Source organism: Seriola lalandi, unplaced genomic scaffold (genome assembly GCF_002814215.2).
Source record: "Seriola lalandi dorsalis isolate HSWRI2012SDOR001 ecotype SW California unplaced genomic scaffold, Sedor1 jcf7180002054911, whole genome shotgun sequence".
Taxonomy (NCBI): Eukaryota; Metazoa; Chordata; class Actinopteri; order Carangiformes; family Carangidae; genus Seriola; species Seriola lalandi.
This window is the reverse complement of record NW_019525463.1, coordinates 1043288-1059620: the sequence shown is the minus strand read 5'-3', so window position 1 is coordinate 1059620 and position 16333 is coordinate 1043288. Positions and strand designations below refer to the sequence as shown.

General features: G+C 40.6%; 2 protein-coding genes across 7 annotated transcripts in view; both read right to left on the bottom strand.

The window, feature by feature from the left end:
• dtnbb (dystrobrevin, beta b) overlaps nucleotides 1-935 on the bottom strand; it is a 35287-nt gene extending 34352 nt beyond the window's left edge. For 2 of the 5 annotated variants that reach the window (XM_023430770.2, XM_023430772.2), the window contains exon 1: nucleotides 750-935. The gene's annotated coding sequence lies outside the window, so the exon portion shown is untranslated. The remainder of the gene's footprint in view (nucleotides 1-749) is intronic. The other 3 variants (XM_023430773.2, XM_023430774.2, XM_023430776.2) reach the window with 2 other exon arrangements.
• A 1235-nt stretch (nucleotides 936-2170) lies between these two features.
• On the bottom strand, nucleotides 2171-16247 carry asxl2 (ASXL transcriptional regulator 2). 2 transcript variants are annotated; one of them, XM_023430815.2, is made up of 12 exons: nucleotides 16060-16247; nucleotides 14571-14653; nucleotides 13478-13586; nucleotides 13138-13279; nucleotides 11702-11820; nucleotides 10557-10677; nucleotides 10190-10249; nucleotides 9553-9713; nucleotides 9225-9321; nucleotides 8975-9080; nucleotides 7357-8089; nucleotides 2171-6889 (listed from the first exon to the last, which is right to left on the bottom strand). In XM_023430815.2, the coding sequence occupies exons 1-12, from the start codon at nucleotides 16114-16116 to the stop codon at nucleotides 5063-5065; spliced, it is 3615 nt and encodes a 1204-aa protein (XP_023286583.1). In that variant the 5' UTR covers nucleotides 16117-16247; the 3' UTR covers nucleotides 2171-5062. The 2 variants fall into 2 exon arrangements, with proteins under 2 accessions (XP_023286583.1, XP_023286584.1); XM_023430816.2 differs by lacking the exons at nucleotides 13138-13279; nucleotides 13478-13586; nucleotides 14571-14653; nucleotides 16060-16247 and adding an exon at nucleotides 12557-12713.
• Between the last annotated feature and the right edge of the window lie 86 nt (nucleotides 16248-16333).

Genomic DNA, 16333 nt, shown 5'->3' with positions numbered 1-16333 from the left:
CTACTAGGTACATTTATCATTTTATAAAAGATAAGGGAAAAGGCACAAGTTCTTAATAATTCATAGACAAGATGAATTCACAGATGAGAGCACATTCAAAGGCACAGACCAGAATCTGTGCGATAAAGGTCTGACTTCATGGGATTTAGTTGCACAAAAATAATCATAAGCTCATACTGATTGTGATCATCATTAAAGGCCTGTAAAGGTGCATTTTACTGTAACCGCACCTGCAGCTTCGAGGTAATGACAACATCCTTTGACGGGAGTCAACATAAGGACTCGGTTACTGCAGTATCTCCCTTCCGCTGACATCATACACTTCTCCGTTTCTACGAGCCTCAATCCTCGCACCGAGGAGCCCTGCAACACTTAAAATTCACTTCTGAAGCGACGGTAGAGCTCAAACGCAGCCATATTGCTGATTTAAATGCCTATTTACCTTATTTCCGCAATGGCAACGGTGCGTCGTGATGCCCATATTTTTGTCTTTGGATAAGAAACAATGGCAAACCTGCATCTTTACATTTCTCACTGCTGTCTCGACAGTCGAATAAGAGGTATAGCAGGGAACTGGCCTTTACCAGAGGAAAATCACGCAGGTTGCGTTTAGAGCATCATCATCACCATCATCATCGGCAGAGGCAGCAGCAGCAGCAGCAGCAGCATCAGCATCAGATGGGGAGGATAAGTGGTCCAGGGTGAATTAAGGAGGATATTTCCTCCGTGATTCACCACCGCACTCTCACCTTTGATGAATCCACGCGTGTGTCCGCCGACGTTACAGCTGTCCGAGCGATGAGAAACGGCTCGGACCATCCATCGTCATATTTCAAGCTCCTCTCCCGTTTCATTCGACTTCAGTCTTGGGAACTGCGGTTGTAGCCGCACATAGAAATGTACGAGCGCCCCGCTCCGCTCGGCATCATCAGCGACCCAGCGGCAGAGGACGGCAGAGCAGAGCAGCAGGCTCGGAGATGCCATGCGCGGCCACCTACTATACTTTACGCATGTGCGCACGCACGCTGGTTAAAGGCGCGCTACTACTATTGCTGCTGTTACTCTGAATTATGATCCTGGGCATAGTAAAGTGGAGATGAACAAGAACCACAGATTGACTTTAATTTAAAGGGGCACTCCAGATTTTAATGTTGCACTTATAAAGTCGGAGGACTCACAAGATGCAGATTTAAAGAAAAAAAATTGGTCAGAATTGAGAGGCAGAAATATCCTTTTACACTGAATCCTACAATTCCCATAATGCAATTCAGTGGCATCTGTATGAGAGTCTCCCTGTTCAAATACATTTCTTTTATTGATCTCGTCAGTGTTACTAAACAATAATGCAAGGCCCTATAGGGTTATAGTGATCAGTTGATTTTATTTTAAATCATATCATGTTTTGTATGTTTGAAGGTTTGGCATGAGAGATGGTTCTAAATACTACAATACCCATGAGCCTCACCAGAGCAGTAACAAATTTAAAATAGTTCATCGTTGCAACTGGAACATAGTTGCTGATTTAATCCAAAATTGACCCAGAATCCAAAAGCAAATTAAATTACGTTGCATATTATATCACTATTCTTTTCCACAGTAGTGGGAGTCACCTGACATTCCCTATGGGAAATAATCACTTCCAGAACCAGATACAGTTCATTCTGAAAGTCTTCATATCCCTTCAGTTTTTCACATTTTGTTAGGTTGCAGCCTCATGTTATATTAAATAAAAAAAATAAAAATTCCCCCATCCATTTAAGAAGGCCACTGAGCTCTTGGGAACCTTCAACGCAGCAAAAATTTTTTTGTATCCTTCCCCAGATCTGTACTTCAAAACAATTGAGTCTCTCAGCTCTGCAGGAGGTTCCTTCTGCTGAAACATAACAAAATGTGAGAAAAACGAAGGGGTCTGAAGACTTTCTGAATGCACTGTATTAAACCAACCTTGCCTCCTATATGGCCACTTCTTTCAAATTCAGTTCCAGTTTGAAACTTTCTGGCTTTAAATTTTAAAAAGGTTCCAGATGGAGATCAATAGAGTTTTTTTTTTTCCAAACTTTGGAAAGCTCTCCACAGAGCCACAGAGGACATTATACAACTGTTTCCATAGACTGCTTAGTACTTGTGATGAGTAAACTGTGTGAGATAGGCAAAGACGCACAGAAAATACTTCTTTTCATTATTTATTCATAATAGTCTATAACTTTTGATAAAATACACTTTGTTTACAAGTGCTGATTACTATATTACATTCACCCGGAGTTTAAATGGAGACAAAATGACACAGACATATTAAACAAATTCACCTAGTGACAAACCGTGACATTTTAAAAATGGTGGTGATCGCCCATGACAGTTTTCCCCATCGCCAATTCTATATGAACTGTTCCTCTAAATGCACACACACACACACACACACACACACACACACACACACACAGACAACAGGTAACTTCAGTGACAGTGGGGACTGCTGCCTGACTCATGTTTCAGTCCTCATTAACAAAGATTTCAGCTGCCTTTTGGGTTGTGATTGAATGTTTGTGTTAATGTCTTTCTTTTTTTTCTTCTTTTTTTTTGCAGTGCAGTCCAGTCCCCGACTCTACGTGAATAAATTCAGCCTCCTAACCTCACATTCAAAGACCTAAATGTTTATGGGGTGCGGGGGTAAATCAAATTTGTGTTAACAGAATCAAATACTAGTACACCAGTTTTAGTGAAACAACTATACTAAATATGTGGAAGCCGCTTCAGATTCTAGCCCTACAATCTTAAAACCAATTTTCCACAAGACACCCCCCCCCCTTTTTTTTCTTTTTTTTTTTTTAAATCACAAATACATTTAAAAAATTGACTTGGGATTAATCCACAGACCTAAAAGAAAAATTGGTGATCTGAAAACATCTTTTTGTTTTGATAAGGTAATGACACAAATGTAGACAGCTAGAAGGATACACACATTAGACAACATCTCTATGGAAAAATATAAATGAATGGATTGTTTTAAAACCTGGGCCATACAGAGTATCAGATACCTGGGCAATTTGAATTACAAAAGTCAAGTTATTCTCTGTATGGTGGTCTGTCCAGTCTGAACAAAATTATAGGAAAAAACGGACAGCCAATACATTATTATAGTAAATACCCTGTTGATTGGTCAAAAACAATTAGCAAATAGATTTTTTTATATTAAAATATATTAATTAAAATATATTACTTTGATTAACTAGTCAGACATTAAAAACAAGTTCTGATTATTTTGTTTTCTTAAGGTGACTTTGGCATATTACCATGGAGATAATTGCTATAAAACAGGCCAACGCTGCACCTCCAGGAGATTTCAAAATAGAAATGATGCGTCTTTATTTGCATTCAGCATGAGCACCCGAAAAAATCTACTGAGGCAACACTTCACATTGGCCTTTTTGCATGTTAATATGTGGTAAAGTAAGCATTAAAATTGTGCCAACACCGTCATAAAAGCACCTACAAGCTTGTAACAACACACACAAATGTGCTGGTTCATCCTTGTACATCACATACACACTCATTGTACAGTATATAAACATGATACAGTATTATTTTGTGCTTACAAAACTTCATACCACATTAATATGGAGGAAAAAGGCCATTTAAAAAGTGTTTCACCTGCCTGTTAATCGGTGTCATATTGTACCTCCAAATCGTTTGTCAAATCTTAATCATGCTGCGCTTAATCATTATATGATCAAGCATTTAGCGTTTTAGCTTTTAGCTAATTTACTGTTTTTCTCTATTGTCTTTCCACAGTAAAAATCATTTTGTAATAAAGAGCTGGATATGCTCAAGCAAGGTGTGCTGCACGAATAAAATAAAATAAATTTTCTACATCTAGGCATATACCATATAAGAGCAAATATTTACAGTGAAAAAACACACTGCCATGAGTGTTTTTTTTCTTTCTTTTACGTTGCCACTGCTGATCTATTTATACAGATGTCCAAGCACAAGAAACCCCATTCCAAGGGAGACGATATTTACAAAGCGGCTTTTTGGGGAGAAAATTCAGGTTCAGACAGATCTTTAGATCGTTAGATCTGTGGGAATCTGTTTAGATCTTACCCTGGAATGGAAAAGATCTCAATTTTCTAGGAACATATAGGCATTTTTATATACATATAAATGACTCTTCTTTTCCCTGTGTTTGAAGTGCTGTACACAGTTACTACCTTATCTCCAGGTGGTTTTCAAGTGCTGCGCCCTGTAACTGTTAGTCAAAAAAATGATGTGATGTGCATTTCTCACGAGTTGATTTTTTATAAAGTATCATTCAAAATTCCTTTTAAATTCTCTTTCTAAAACTATACATGTTTTTTTCTAGTTCTTAAATCTGAGTGTGTTCAGTAATAAATGTGCAGTTTTTATATAAAATGGTTACTGTAAGTTGCACTTCCCTGCCATGCGTGCATAAATGCCAAATAGGAGGTACTCTACAACCAATGATTATCATTAGCGCCCTTTTTTTTGCCTTTAAACCATGACTGATTAGGCCCAATAATAAAAAGTGTCAGTCTAAAACACAACAGTCATTATGTTCTACAAAAATAGCAACATTCATTTTTCCCTCCGTTTTTAAAAACTACACTCACACACACTCTCACACAGACATATATATATATACATATATATATATATAGATATATATCTATATCTATATCTATATAGATATAGATATATATTTAAAAAATATATAACACTAATCCTAGCCGAGTGCAAACATTGCCAGATTTTATATTTGTCACACATCTGACAGACTACTGATCCGATTGAAAACTGATTGACATTTCTACCAAAACAATTGCACAAAACAACTTTTCTTAGATGTTGGTGAAACAAAAGACCATCCAGTGTAAATCCTTGCCTTTCCAACAGCGAGCACATACATGCAGGCTGCTGATTTGTCTGGAGCATTGCTAATAAGCGTCACCCCACTCCGCACTGATTCTGAATGACCTGCTTCTGCTTTGTGCCTTGGTTCAATACCGATCAAACCGCGATATCTTCTGGTTATTCTGATTTCATATCATCGTACCACTAAACATGAGACACACAGTTTCGAGGGGCCGATGCAGTCATCATGGCAAAAGGCTCCACACCCTTTGCACATGATCATCGCCTTCAGTCGGCAGTAGCATTTAGACTGGACGTCCTCTATGTTGGAGCCCTCGATGAACGACTGTTCAGGCGAGGGCTCACCCTGGTTACCGTGGTCTAACGAGTGACCGGCAGGTATGGTGGTGACGGTCACTGAGAAAGACATGACGCTCCCGTGGACGCTGCCGCCGTCAGCCTCTGATGATGACGTGGAAGAGCCGGTGCCTGCAGTGCTATGGTTCAAAGTGTGAGGTACGGACATGCTGATAGTGCCACCGAAGCATGACGCTACCACAGGTTCCTGATTATCGAGCGTTCTCTGGGTTTGAAAGGCAGGCGGCCGCTGGTGACTGGGGTCCACTGGGGTAAGATATGGCTCGGAGTTTCCTTGATTACTATTGCAGGGTTCGAGGTGCCTTCGGTGTGACTGAGAAAAAGAGCTGGTGTCTTTGGCTGTCGCACTGGTGCTGTTGTTATCGAAACTAGTTGCACTGTCCTCTAATCCAGGCTCAGTCTTTACATTGGAGCAATGCTGAAAGCTCGCTGCTTCTTCAGACTTGGTTAATGAGTATCTCTGCTGCTCTGTTTTAACCCCAGAAACAGGAGAGAAAACTTTCCTGGTTGGTTCTTCTTCTTTAGCTGTGTCTTCTCCTTCTATGCTTTCCCTTTTTAAACCAAACACAGACGTGTTTGGGATGGCAGACTGGAGCAGTCTTTTACTTTCTGGTCCTCGGCCGTATGTGGACACATTGAGCAGGTAATGTCCTGTCATGGCGGGTCTGGGCATCCTCTTACGACCCAAAAAGCCTACACAAATCCTGGATTGGTCCTGATGCTCTTCTGCACGCACCAGTTGATGGCCTCTGTACTGAGGGTGCTGAGGACCCAATCCACCGTAAGGCTGGCTCTGCTGGACTTTCCTCTGCATTAGAGCCTGTAGGATCTGTTCCTGAGTTTCCTTGTCAGGAAGCTCTCTGTGATGTCTCGAGTATTCTGGGAAGACTCCAGCTCGTCCTGCTGTATTGAACTGGTGCGACATCTGCTTATCAACCCTTTGTTCAGCAGAGTGTGACGCCTTCCCCTTACTACCAGAGGGTAAGTTTGACATCTTTACTTCCACTTTGGACAGCGGTTTTGGGAGGATTTGCTCCAACGGAACCTCTTTGCCCTGCAGAAGCTGAGTGACCAGCGGGTTGTTAGCAGGGATGCAGGAGCTGGTCCTGGTTGATGATCCAATAAGAAATGGGTTTTCCTGTATGTGAGTGTGCACAGATGAAGATTGTGCTGAGTTTGAACTCATTAGAATGCTATGGTGCCCTGGACCGACAGGACCCGCAGAATGACCTTTCTGTATGTCATCAGGTTTGCTTGAATAAGATGTCTGAGACCCGTTTGGGCTAAGCTGACCAAAGGAGTCGAGTGGGTGAGAAGGAGGTGTACTACTCTGAGTGCTGCTGCTGCTGGTGGCTGCTAACCTGATTGATGCCTGTGGGGATGTTGGGCTGGGGCTAGGTGATGGTTGTGTCAGCTCACCACTGCCTCCTCCTGGCCCCGGGCCCGGCACTGCTCCTTTAGATGCAGATGATACCGCGGCAGCCGCTGCTCGCTGTGCTCGGGCGAGCTGAGCTTTGGCTTTGATGTCAGCCAAAGTACGAGCACCAGTGCGGCCCGGGCTGCTCAGCGGGGTGGGGAGAGGAGTCCTGGGTGAGACTTGGCTGGGTGACACAGGAATGGGAAGAATTCGTGACACTGGGATCTGCGAAGTGAAAAGAAAGAGATGTTAGAGGTTTATTTCTAGATATGCACATATAGTAAACGAGAAAAACACCCACAACCAAAAGTCTCCTCACAATATAGCAAGATGCACTACGTTTGTGTCACGTTATCACCTTCTCACAGCTACAAAACTCTGCTGCAAGTAGAAAATTTAGGGATTTACTGAGGAATCCAAGACTGTTTGGAACATTCTGAGCATAGAGATCAATGCCTAAGACAAGGATTATGCTGCAGGAGGGGTTGGAGAAATTTCTACACATTTTTGCCATGACTCTGGGTTGCCATTGGAATCCACTCTAACTACTGGAAATATAAGCTGACAACAGCTGCTGCTCTCTGCAAAGAAGCAAGCGAAAAACTTGTCAGAGCCACCTTTCAAGCCTACAAGTAGTGAGCTTTTGATACTCAAAAAGATAGACAGATCAGAGGAGGCTTTAACTTTCCTACCTTGAGTGGTGGAACCCTCTGATTTGTCGTTGGCGTTGGTGTAGCAGGGCTGGATATGGATGATGCTGGGGGAGACACGGAAGAGACTGAAGACACTGAGGAAACTGAGGACATACGGGGCCTCTTCTCTGGTGTCAATTCACCCTCCATCTCACTGAGAGATTTTCTTTTCAGAGGCTCTGAGGGGCCACCAGGCTCAGAGATGACCTCTTCGCTCTCCTCAGCAGGCTTAACCACAGACGTGGTCTGATCCTCTTTTAACTCTGAACTAGCCTTTGGTGGAGGGCTCTTCTTCACAGGCGACTGGGGGAGTTCAGCTTTTTCCTCCTTCAATTCCTCTTTATGCTCCTTATCAGGCAGTGAACCTGCTGCACCTCGTTCAATCCGCCTCTCCACCTCTGGTGCTCTCACTGCAGGTGTTGGCTCAGTCTGTACCACTGTGTTCAACTTGCGATCCTCATGGTACTGCGAGCGCCGCGTCTTCATGGGCTCTGTGGTGGAGACTGGCTCTTTTTGAGCAGGCGGTGCCTTCAGCGGCTCCTGCGATGATGTCTGCGTTGGCTTCATGTCTTTAGCAGCGGCATCAGTTTGTCTGCTGTCTTTTGTGCCCTTGGTTTCCTCTGGTGCTTGAGCGGCAGGTCCTGTCTGATGACGGGGAGACTGGGGCCTGACAGACTCCTGATTCTGATCAGTCTTTGTCAGCTCTTTGGATTCCTCATAGCTGAGCCCAGAACTAGAGAAAAAGAAGGAAGACAAAGAAATAAATAGAGATTTATAAAACACTGAGCTTTTAGAGGAACTGTTAGGAATAAACATAAAGTTGAACTTTGAGTGTGACAATTGCTGAAAACATACAAACACTATACATTAGTTTGGTGATTGTTTTATAGTATTTCTAACCTTTTTTTAATGAAAGTTATAAAAGACTCTCCACGTTTGTGACCACTTTGACCTGCAGTTACACAAAATTTTTTCAAATGAATAAAATCAATTCTCCTGCTGAGTAATGAGTGCCCTTGTACTGTATGATGTATGAGATAAGGGGAGTGTGGTCACTGGTGATAATCCATCCACTCTCTTTCATCTCACCCAAACTGACTTACTGCTCGATCGGCACCTTGATACAGAAACAATGAGCCTCCGAATCTACATAGTTTTTGAAACAGCAAACAGATCAATTCAGTTTGATTTAGCCACGTCTTGAATAAATGTGATGTTGCTGGATGCAAAACAATTCAATAAAATGTGATGCAATGGTGTGAACAATTCCACTGTAATTCTACAAATAACTTAAGTTTCCGAGAAGAAATCGGAGCAAGTATTCATCTCCTCCTGTAATGTGAGAGGGAGCTGAGCGTGGTGTTTAGATCCTATTTAGAATATCATTCAACTCTTAATAATCCTTTCAAACACGCTACTGTTTAATAACAATGGATTTCTGAAATAAGATATTCTTCTTGGTGACGTGAAGAAAAAAAAATTAGGGCAAGACCGCCATTCTACTGTTTTAAGGTCCTACAAATAGATGATTCAATTCGAAAAGAACCGTCTTTTGGCATTTGGAAAATATGAATAATTAAGAAATGATAAAGATTTTCAATCATAAAGAAGAACTTACTTTTCACCATAGTAGTTTTCAAAGAAGGCCTCCTTCCAGTGCTCAACTTTCTTTTCCTTCTCAACTTCTTGACGCATTCGTAGCTGCAACTCAGGAGTGAACTCCCCTGTAAAGAAAACAGTTACGTAATTTAAAAGAGAAAAATTATATTAAACTCGTCAAGTGTATTCACACTGGACCTTGGTGACATAATGTTTCTCTGAATGTGAAGTGAGTGCTGTTATTATCAGTTGGAAGCAGTTGTACTGACCCTCAGCCAGTCTCTCTTTCCAAGATTGTGCTGCTGATGTGAAGAACTCATTGTTTAAGGCAGAACTAGTGACCTTGAGAAGGCCGTCCATGCAAGCCTAGGGAGAGGAAGCACAATGTTATGAATTATATCATCATAAGCACCATCACTGCAGCAGCACATCGACAGAAATCAGTGAACATTAAAGACTTAACATTTTATGAGATGGTTCAATAAATTAGATGATGACTGACAGAAATCTCATGCAGTAATATTACACTCTCTAAATTTAGTCCTGCACAATGTAAAAAAAAAGAAGCATTAAAAGTATGTATAATTTTAGAGCCACCTGCCGGTCAACTTCTGGCAGAAGTTTGAGCAGCCTCTGCTGGCAGTCTGGGGGCAGGACTGAGAAGGTGTGCTTGTTGATGATGGCCCGCAGGTTGGTGTTCACCAAAATAGAGTCTGGAGTCTCCACATCTATTTTACACTTTGTCCGTTTTATCTGCCCTGCAATACAAAACAAGAAAGACATGTGCAGCAGTGCAAAAAATGAATTTCTATCATGCAGGTGATATCTTGAGAAATTTACTTGCAAATGTAGTTATATCAATTGTTTTACTTCTTCTTTTCTGCTAATGGAGGATCATTTCACTTGTTCCTTCACATCTAGAAATAATGCATTTAATTTCATCTAGGTAAAAGCAAGCACACACGCATAGGTTTGCACAAACTTGTCATATTAGCTCCTACTAACACACATGCAATGGTATCCTTTTAATAGTGTTTGAACAATAGTGGATGTCTGTGGCAAAGAGGTATATGCTATTCTAGACTTTGACAACAAGGACAATACCTGATAGTAAGTCTGCTTCGTCATTGGTTTTGCTTTTTTCATGGTATTTGTTCACATTAAGAAAAATTGAAGAAAAATCTCCAGCCCACAATTTCCAAACCATTCGATTAAATAAAAGCAGATGACTTACCTGCACTAAGGCGACCTGCCCTCTGGGAGACTTTCCTGGGTACGACTTGATGGCATAAGTCTGTTTGGACAGAGGAACAGGAGCAGAAGGAAAAGCTTTGAGAAATTGCAGGACAAAGATCTTATTGTTTCAGTTTCCACACTGAGGTGGCCAATTATGAGTCATGTTTGAATAATGAAAACATTTTGTTGTTGTCTTATGAAAAACCGGGACAATAACTAAAAACTGCATCAATATCAGTCTTTTATCTTCAAAAATGTGTATAATATCATTCAATGAACACTAGTAAAATATACAAACTGAATGAAAATGACTCCTCAGTCCCTCATTTTATAATGTATTTGACAATATAATAGCTGCTGCCTACCAGTCTTTGTAGTAATGTTGTCAGCCATATCTTTGATGGTTTTCAGAAGCAGTCTGGGACTGGAGGTGGTTGGCATCCCCCCCTGTCTGCGCTGGTTTCTCTGCTGCTGCTGCTTTAAGGCCTGAATGAGCAAAATAAGGAAGGAACAAATAACCAGAACCATGAGAAAAAGAGCGTGAATATGTGTAACCCTTCGTTTCCCTGCAACTACTCCACCAGGGCCACTTGCCTGGTTAAATAAGAGCTAAATAACAGCAGAGCAATGAAACATAGGTTGCATACCACCAACATAAATCACCTCCTTGTTGTAAATCTGTCAAGAAGTCTGATCACCTCAAAAAACAATATCAAATGATTAAAGAAACAATCTCAGACAACCCACTGAGCATTTTGTGTCTGATCTGAATGAAATATATAGGAAATCATAGAAAGAAAATACACAATAGGTCCCTCAAACACTAATATTTATTAATATTGCCAATATTGCCATCTTCTACTGTTGCCTACGCCCGATAAATGAATACAAATTGGTCTTCCAGAGCTGAAAAATCCACACCAGCACAGATGGAGTGAATTACAATCTGTGCAATCAAGTGAAATCTAATTAAATGGAACACAAAAGGCACAAAGCAGCCAATAGGAAAATGTCGAACGGGTGGATTATGAGAACATTAATACTGTAAAACCAGCTATAGGCATTCTTCCCTGACGCCTCATTGTTTTTAAATAATCAGCACAAGATGTTGAACAGACAGGGAATGGAAGGATAATGAGCGCCTGCTGGAACACCAGTATGGTTTATGTACATGTTTACTGAAAACATGTCAGCGTAAAGTTGAGTTAAATGCAGAGGAGTATGAGTAAGTATTACGACATGGATTGGATTCAATATACACTTGAAAAATCACTGCAACATAAAATACATAGAAACATTATTATACCTAATAAGGATGTATTTGTATGTCGCAGAGTGGGGTGGCAGGGATTTTTATGGGTGTATGCGAGTATGAGGGTGTGGCAGGAACTCGTTTAACATGAGATGTGTGCTTCCACAACTAGTTAATATCTTAACTCCATTCAGAAACAACTTAAATGCATGTTAAAAAAAAGAAAATAAAAAGAAATACAGAACCTTTTTCCAGTACCTGTTTCAAAGCTTTCTTGCTGTGTTTCTGCGAGGGAGAGATGAGCTTACTGGTGGGAACAGAAGGCGACGAACATCGAGGCTGCGGAGACGACGGCTGCGACTGCAGCTTGGAGGGAACTACGAAATAGAAAAAGCACAGAGCAGATGTTACAAAATACACTTCCTGAGGGTGGTGTATAGACTTTATCACATCATGCTTTTGTTTTGATGAAACTGAAACCAACACAGTGCACAAAGGAGCAGATTACATTTCCTTGCTAAAATATCATATTACTAAAAAAGGGCTGAACATCTCAATAGGAAGATTGCACAGAACAACCCCCTCCCCTCCACCTGTCCGCTGTGTTTTTCTAATAAAACATCTTTTCTACATACCGTAGCATTTCAGCTCGTTTCTTTCTCGACGGCACTGAATTTGCATTTGACTTTGTGGTTCTTTGCATTGATTAGTACAAAAATAAAACAATATCGGAGTCCTCCCACTTGCTTGGCAGTTTCTAACTTTTGCATAATCAGGAAGTGGTCACGGGTCATACTGAAAAAATACAGTTTCCTGTTTTAACAGTCACTTAAAATATTCGAGTGGCAGAGAAAAATAATGAAAGTCAGTGAGAGCACAGCCTGAGGAAAACAAAATAATTGGTACTTGACAAAAAGCTTTCTCCGAAGTTGTGCTGCAATCAGGCACAATCAGGTGTGCAATTTGCAATAAAGCAATGATTTGACCTCACAGCCAGACAAAAGAGCAAGAACTGCTGTGATGCGATGGTCGTGCGCAGCCTGCAGCTTCTCTGCTGACGGTTGACGGAAGGCATTATGGACACAGCATGTTTGTTTAAAAGATAAAACCCACCTTTTGCTATTATCATGTTTGATGCTCAGTGTAATCCAGGAAATATTTTGTGATAAGATGGAGTAATTTATGTTTGTGGTGAAGCCACTTTCCTTCAACTAGCCTTGCCTACTGCTACTTCAGCTGGTTTCCTGCATTTCTGCAATGACTTTAAACAACGGTTGAGAAGGGGGCGTCAACTCTTGCTGCCATAATAGAGCCTGGTAACCAATCAACAAAAATCTGCTAATACACAGAGCTCTGCACCTTACTTATTGCATTATTAGGCTACTGTCGATTGCAACAAGAAAGAAGCCCCTTACTCTTTAATAATGTAAATAAAGTTGTTCCTGGAATAAGGATTTTACCTATTAAGTAATGGAGGCATTTGTCAAATGAAATGATATACTATTATTTATTTTAAAATATGCAATAAATATTATATGACCATTTAATTATGCTATTATGACTACTGAATGGTGATTCCAGAATAAGCCAATAAACATATCAGGTAGTCAGTAAACTGTTCCTAAAGAAATTACTTAAAGTGACGCAGTGATCTACAAACTCTTATTGACGAGGCTGTGTACAATCCACTATACCTCTCCGCATCCACCTTCCTCTCCTCCCCTCTTGAGTGATGGCATTGCTGTTGTTTTCTGTGCTTCGGGAGTCAGAGAGATTGTCACTACTCTCCTCAGAGCCCTCCTCAGACAGCTCCTTTGCCACATCTGAGATGTCCTTCTACATAAAGAAAATGGAGCACATACAGTATATTATTTGTATGTGATAGATGAAGCATTGGAAGAGAAAGCCAGAGACAAATAAGAAAAAATAAACTCTCTGAAGTATAAAAGACCCATCTTTTACGTCTGTTAGTCCATTCGCCATTTTTTGGCCTTGAAGGGCAGAGTGATGAAATCTGCTTTGTGTCTAACTAACCTTTAATGTATAGACTCCCATTCTGCCTGGAACTTTGTAGAAGATCCCCTCCTCGCCACGAGAGTTTGTGTGCAGCATTGCATTCAGACATGCCAGCGGCGAGGTTCCACTGGGTCATGAGAGAAAAACACAATTTACACATCTGTTCCCCAATAAATCAGACAGCTGGGAGAAAGACGCAAGAAGGGTGAAGGCTGGTCTGATGTCTGGGAAGAAATTTGCTGTCATGCATCAGGAGGACATGTGTGAGTTCAATTCAGATTCACATCACTATAGTTGTGAGGAAGTTTGCTCTAAGTTTTATGTGGAGTCAGTTGCATAAAATTGACTCAAGGCTAATCTAATTATTGTGAGGGACTGATATTGTCAGATTAAACTGGTCTAAAATAAAGATGTCTGTTGCATAATAAATCATAACTCATTCAGTCAAACTTCATCTCAGTCATGCAAGAGATCTAGATGTGTAAAATTATTGTTCGTACTTGTACTGATTAGTAAGAAATTCAATGAGTTAGAGAACAACCAACATCTGTTATTCATTTAGTAAATTAAACTTGCTGGCCAAAATCTGAGAGATATTTTGTGTCATTAATTTACATTGCTGTTAAATTCTTTTGGATGATATCATGTAACAGTACTGAACTTTCCCATCTATAAATTAAAAACCATGTCATCAGCTGTCACTTTACAATACTGGAAAATACAACGATACATATATACAATATATATTTATGCAACAGGTGGCTCTACTACATCTATGTAAAAGCACAAATGTGAGTCTAACACTGCGTCTATATGCAACTGAACATAGGACATGTTATTGTTAATAACATGCAAAGAGTAAAACCAAACAGTGGCATCGCAGTGAGTTTGTTAAGGTAAGGGGTGGGGGCTAGCTTTTTCTTACCTTCTGGATGAGAACAGTGACAATGCAACAAAAAGAAATGAAACAATTATTAATTACGACTATGTGATCAAGAGAAAGAAAAGTACATGAGCAATCAATAACCGAGGGAGGATACTGTAGTGTTCCCTCTCTCATGAAAATGTCGCCTAACAGAAGGGCATTTGCTGTCGTGAAAAAAATATTTACCTTATTTCTTTAAGCCTTTCTCTTTGGATCACCTGCAAGATCTCTTTATGGCTCATAGGCGTGTTAGGGTATTTCTCCAAAACCTACAATAACAAAACACCATTATCAAAAAATACATGACACAACTCCTCAGAGTGGTTTTCATTAGATGTGACATGGTCTCAAGGCAACTTCAGCTGAAGGCTGAGATTTCACATACTGAAGCTTTCTGACAAGTTCCTATGGAGCCTACAAATTCCCTTGGCTGTGAAAGAGCAGGATGTGATGCTCAGAATAATCAAGACCACAGATCTTTTACAAACATTGTGGCTTTTTAACTTTATTAGATTTAGATTGAGATCTCCCATGATGCTGATCAGCTCTCAGGGCCAAATGCACATAAAGAACCATGCTGATAATAAATAACAGTAGGTCAACTACAAAGCTGTAATTTTCACATAAGGCAAGGGTACAGTCATTCCAAGAAACACTGTCATATGTTAAAATATGTACAGGGGATGCAGCAAGATCACAAACACTTTAATATGAGCTAAAAGCAAAACATGTCAACAAGAGTATCTCATTCTACAGTAACACTGCAGAAACTTTCCCTCCATTATTTAAAAAAAAACATCTGGTTTGGAGCAAAAAATGTCGCTTTTATTTTGCATATTTTTTGTGAAGGCTGCTCGTATAAGTCTGTATTATTATAGTATGGTGAGCATCTCAGAGAAACAGGACTTTATGGTTGTTAGAGGTTTTACAATTTATCATTTATGGAGTTTGCTAGGTTGTAAAAGCAAAACAATTGCGATAGTTAAATCGGCGAAGCTAATGCATCACTAAACAGCTAACATCCTCACAAACAATAACGTTACACTTTAATCGTGATATAGTTGCTGGGAGTTTGAGAATTTGTACTCATTAGCATGCTACGGTAGACAGCTAGCTTGGATGCTAGCAGCATTCATTTCTGCATCTCGCCAGGCGTTGGCATGTAGTAGATTTACAAATTTGATCATCTGTTATGTAGTTAAGGCAACTTTAGAGAAACACGGACACTGCGTGTTTGCTTGTGTTTTACCAGAAACTGGCATCAAACAAAGTTGTTAACGAACTGAGTTGCATTAGCAGGAGCTAGCGTGCTAACCTGGCTAGCACGCAACACTGACGTGACCACTTCACGGTTACTTTATTCGACTTAAAAGCGTGACATACATGTCACCAGTACCGTCTAGACACAGCACACAGAAGGGTTTTGCAAACATGCTTGGGTGCTCGCAGCTGAGATTCATTTCACTGCATTTACGCTGAACGGTGACGGATAAGCAGAGCCAGACAGCTAGTGACAGCGGCTCTCAAATTGTCTAACCGTCAACACAGGCCTTGCGCGGCGTACGCAACATTTCGTCTTCACCAGCAGGTCATGAACTCATAAACACAGTTGTACAAGTGGGAGCGTTCAAGGAAAACAACCACAACAAACGGCACATAATAACACTCAAAATACCGTTTTAGCGGCTTCCGCCCACGTCCTCCCCTTCTTTTTCTTCTGTCTCTCCCTCATTGTGGATGCCTTGTTGCAGAGTAGTGTTGAATTTGTCTGTTTCGGTTGAAATGTTGCTTTAGTTACCGCGTAAGATCCACTCCGTCTGCCATGTTGGACTTACTGTAAAGAGTCATGTGACTCCGAAGGAAACGTCATCTTACTGTATATAGATGTCATCTCAAAGTCCAGGCTTCCCACATATATTTATTTTAGCTGTCAACCGCAATTAAGACCA

What these genes read in the sequence shown, in the direction of transcription:
- asxl2 (XM_023430815.2), bottom strand. Translation starts at nt 16,116, where the DNA reads ATGAGGGAGAGACAGAAGAAAAAGAAGGGGAGGACGTGGGCGGAAGCC. An exon ending in CAACATTACTACAAAGACTG is followed by an intron (nt 10,250 to 10,556) that starts GTAGGCAGCAGC and finishes CTGTCCAAACAG; the next exon opens with ACTTATGCCATCAAGTCGTA. An exon ending in GAAAGAGAGACTGGCTGAGG is followed by an intron (nt 9,081 to 9,224) that starts GTCAGTACAACT and finishes TTTTCTTTACAG; the next exon opens with GGGAGTTCACTCCTGAGTTG.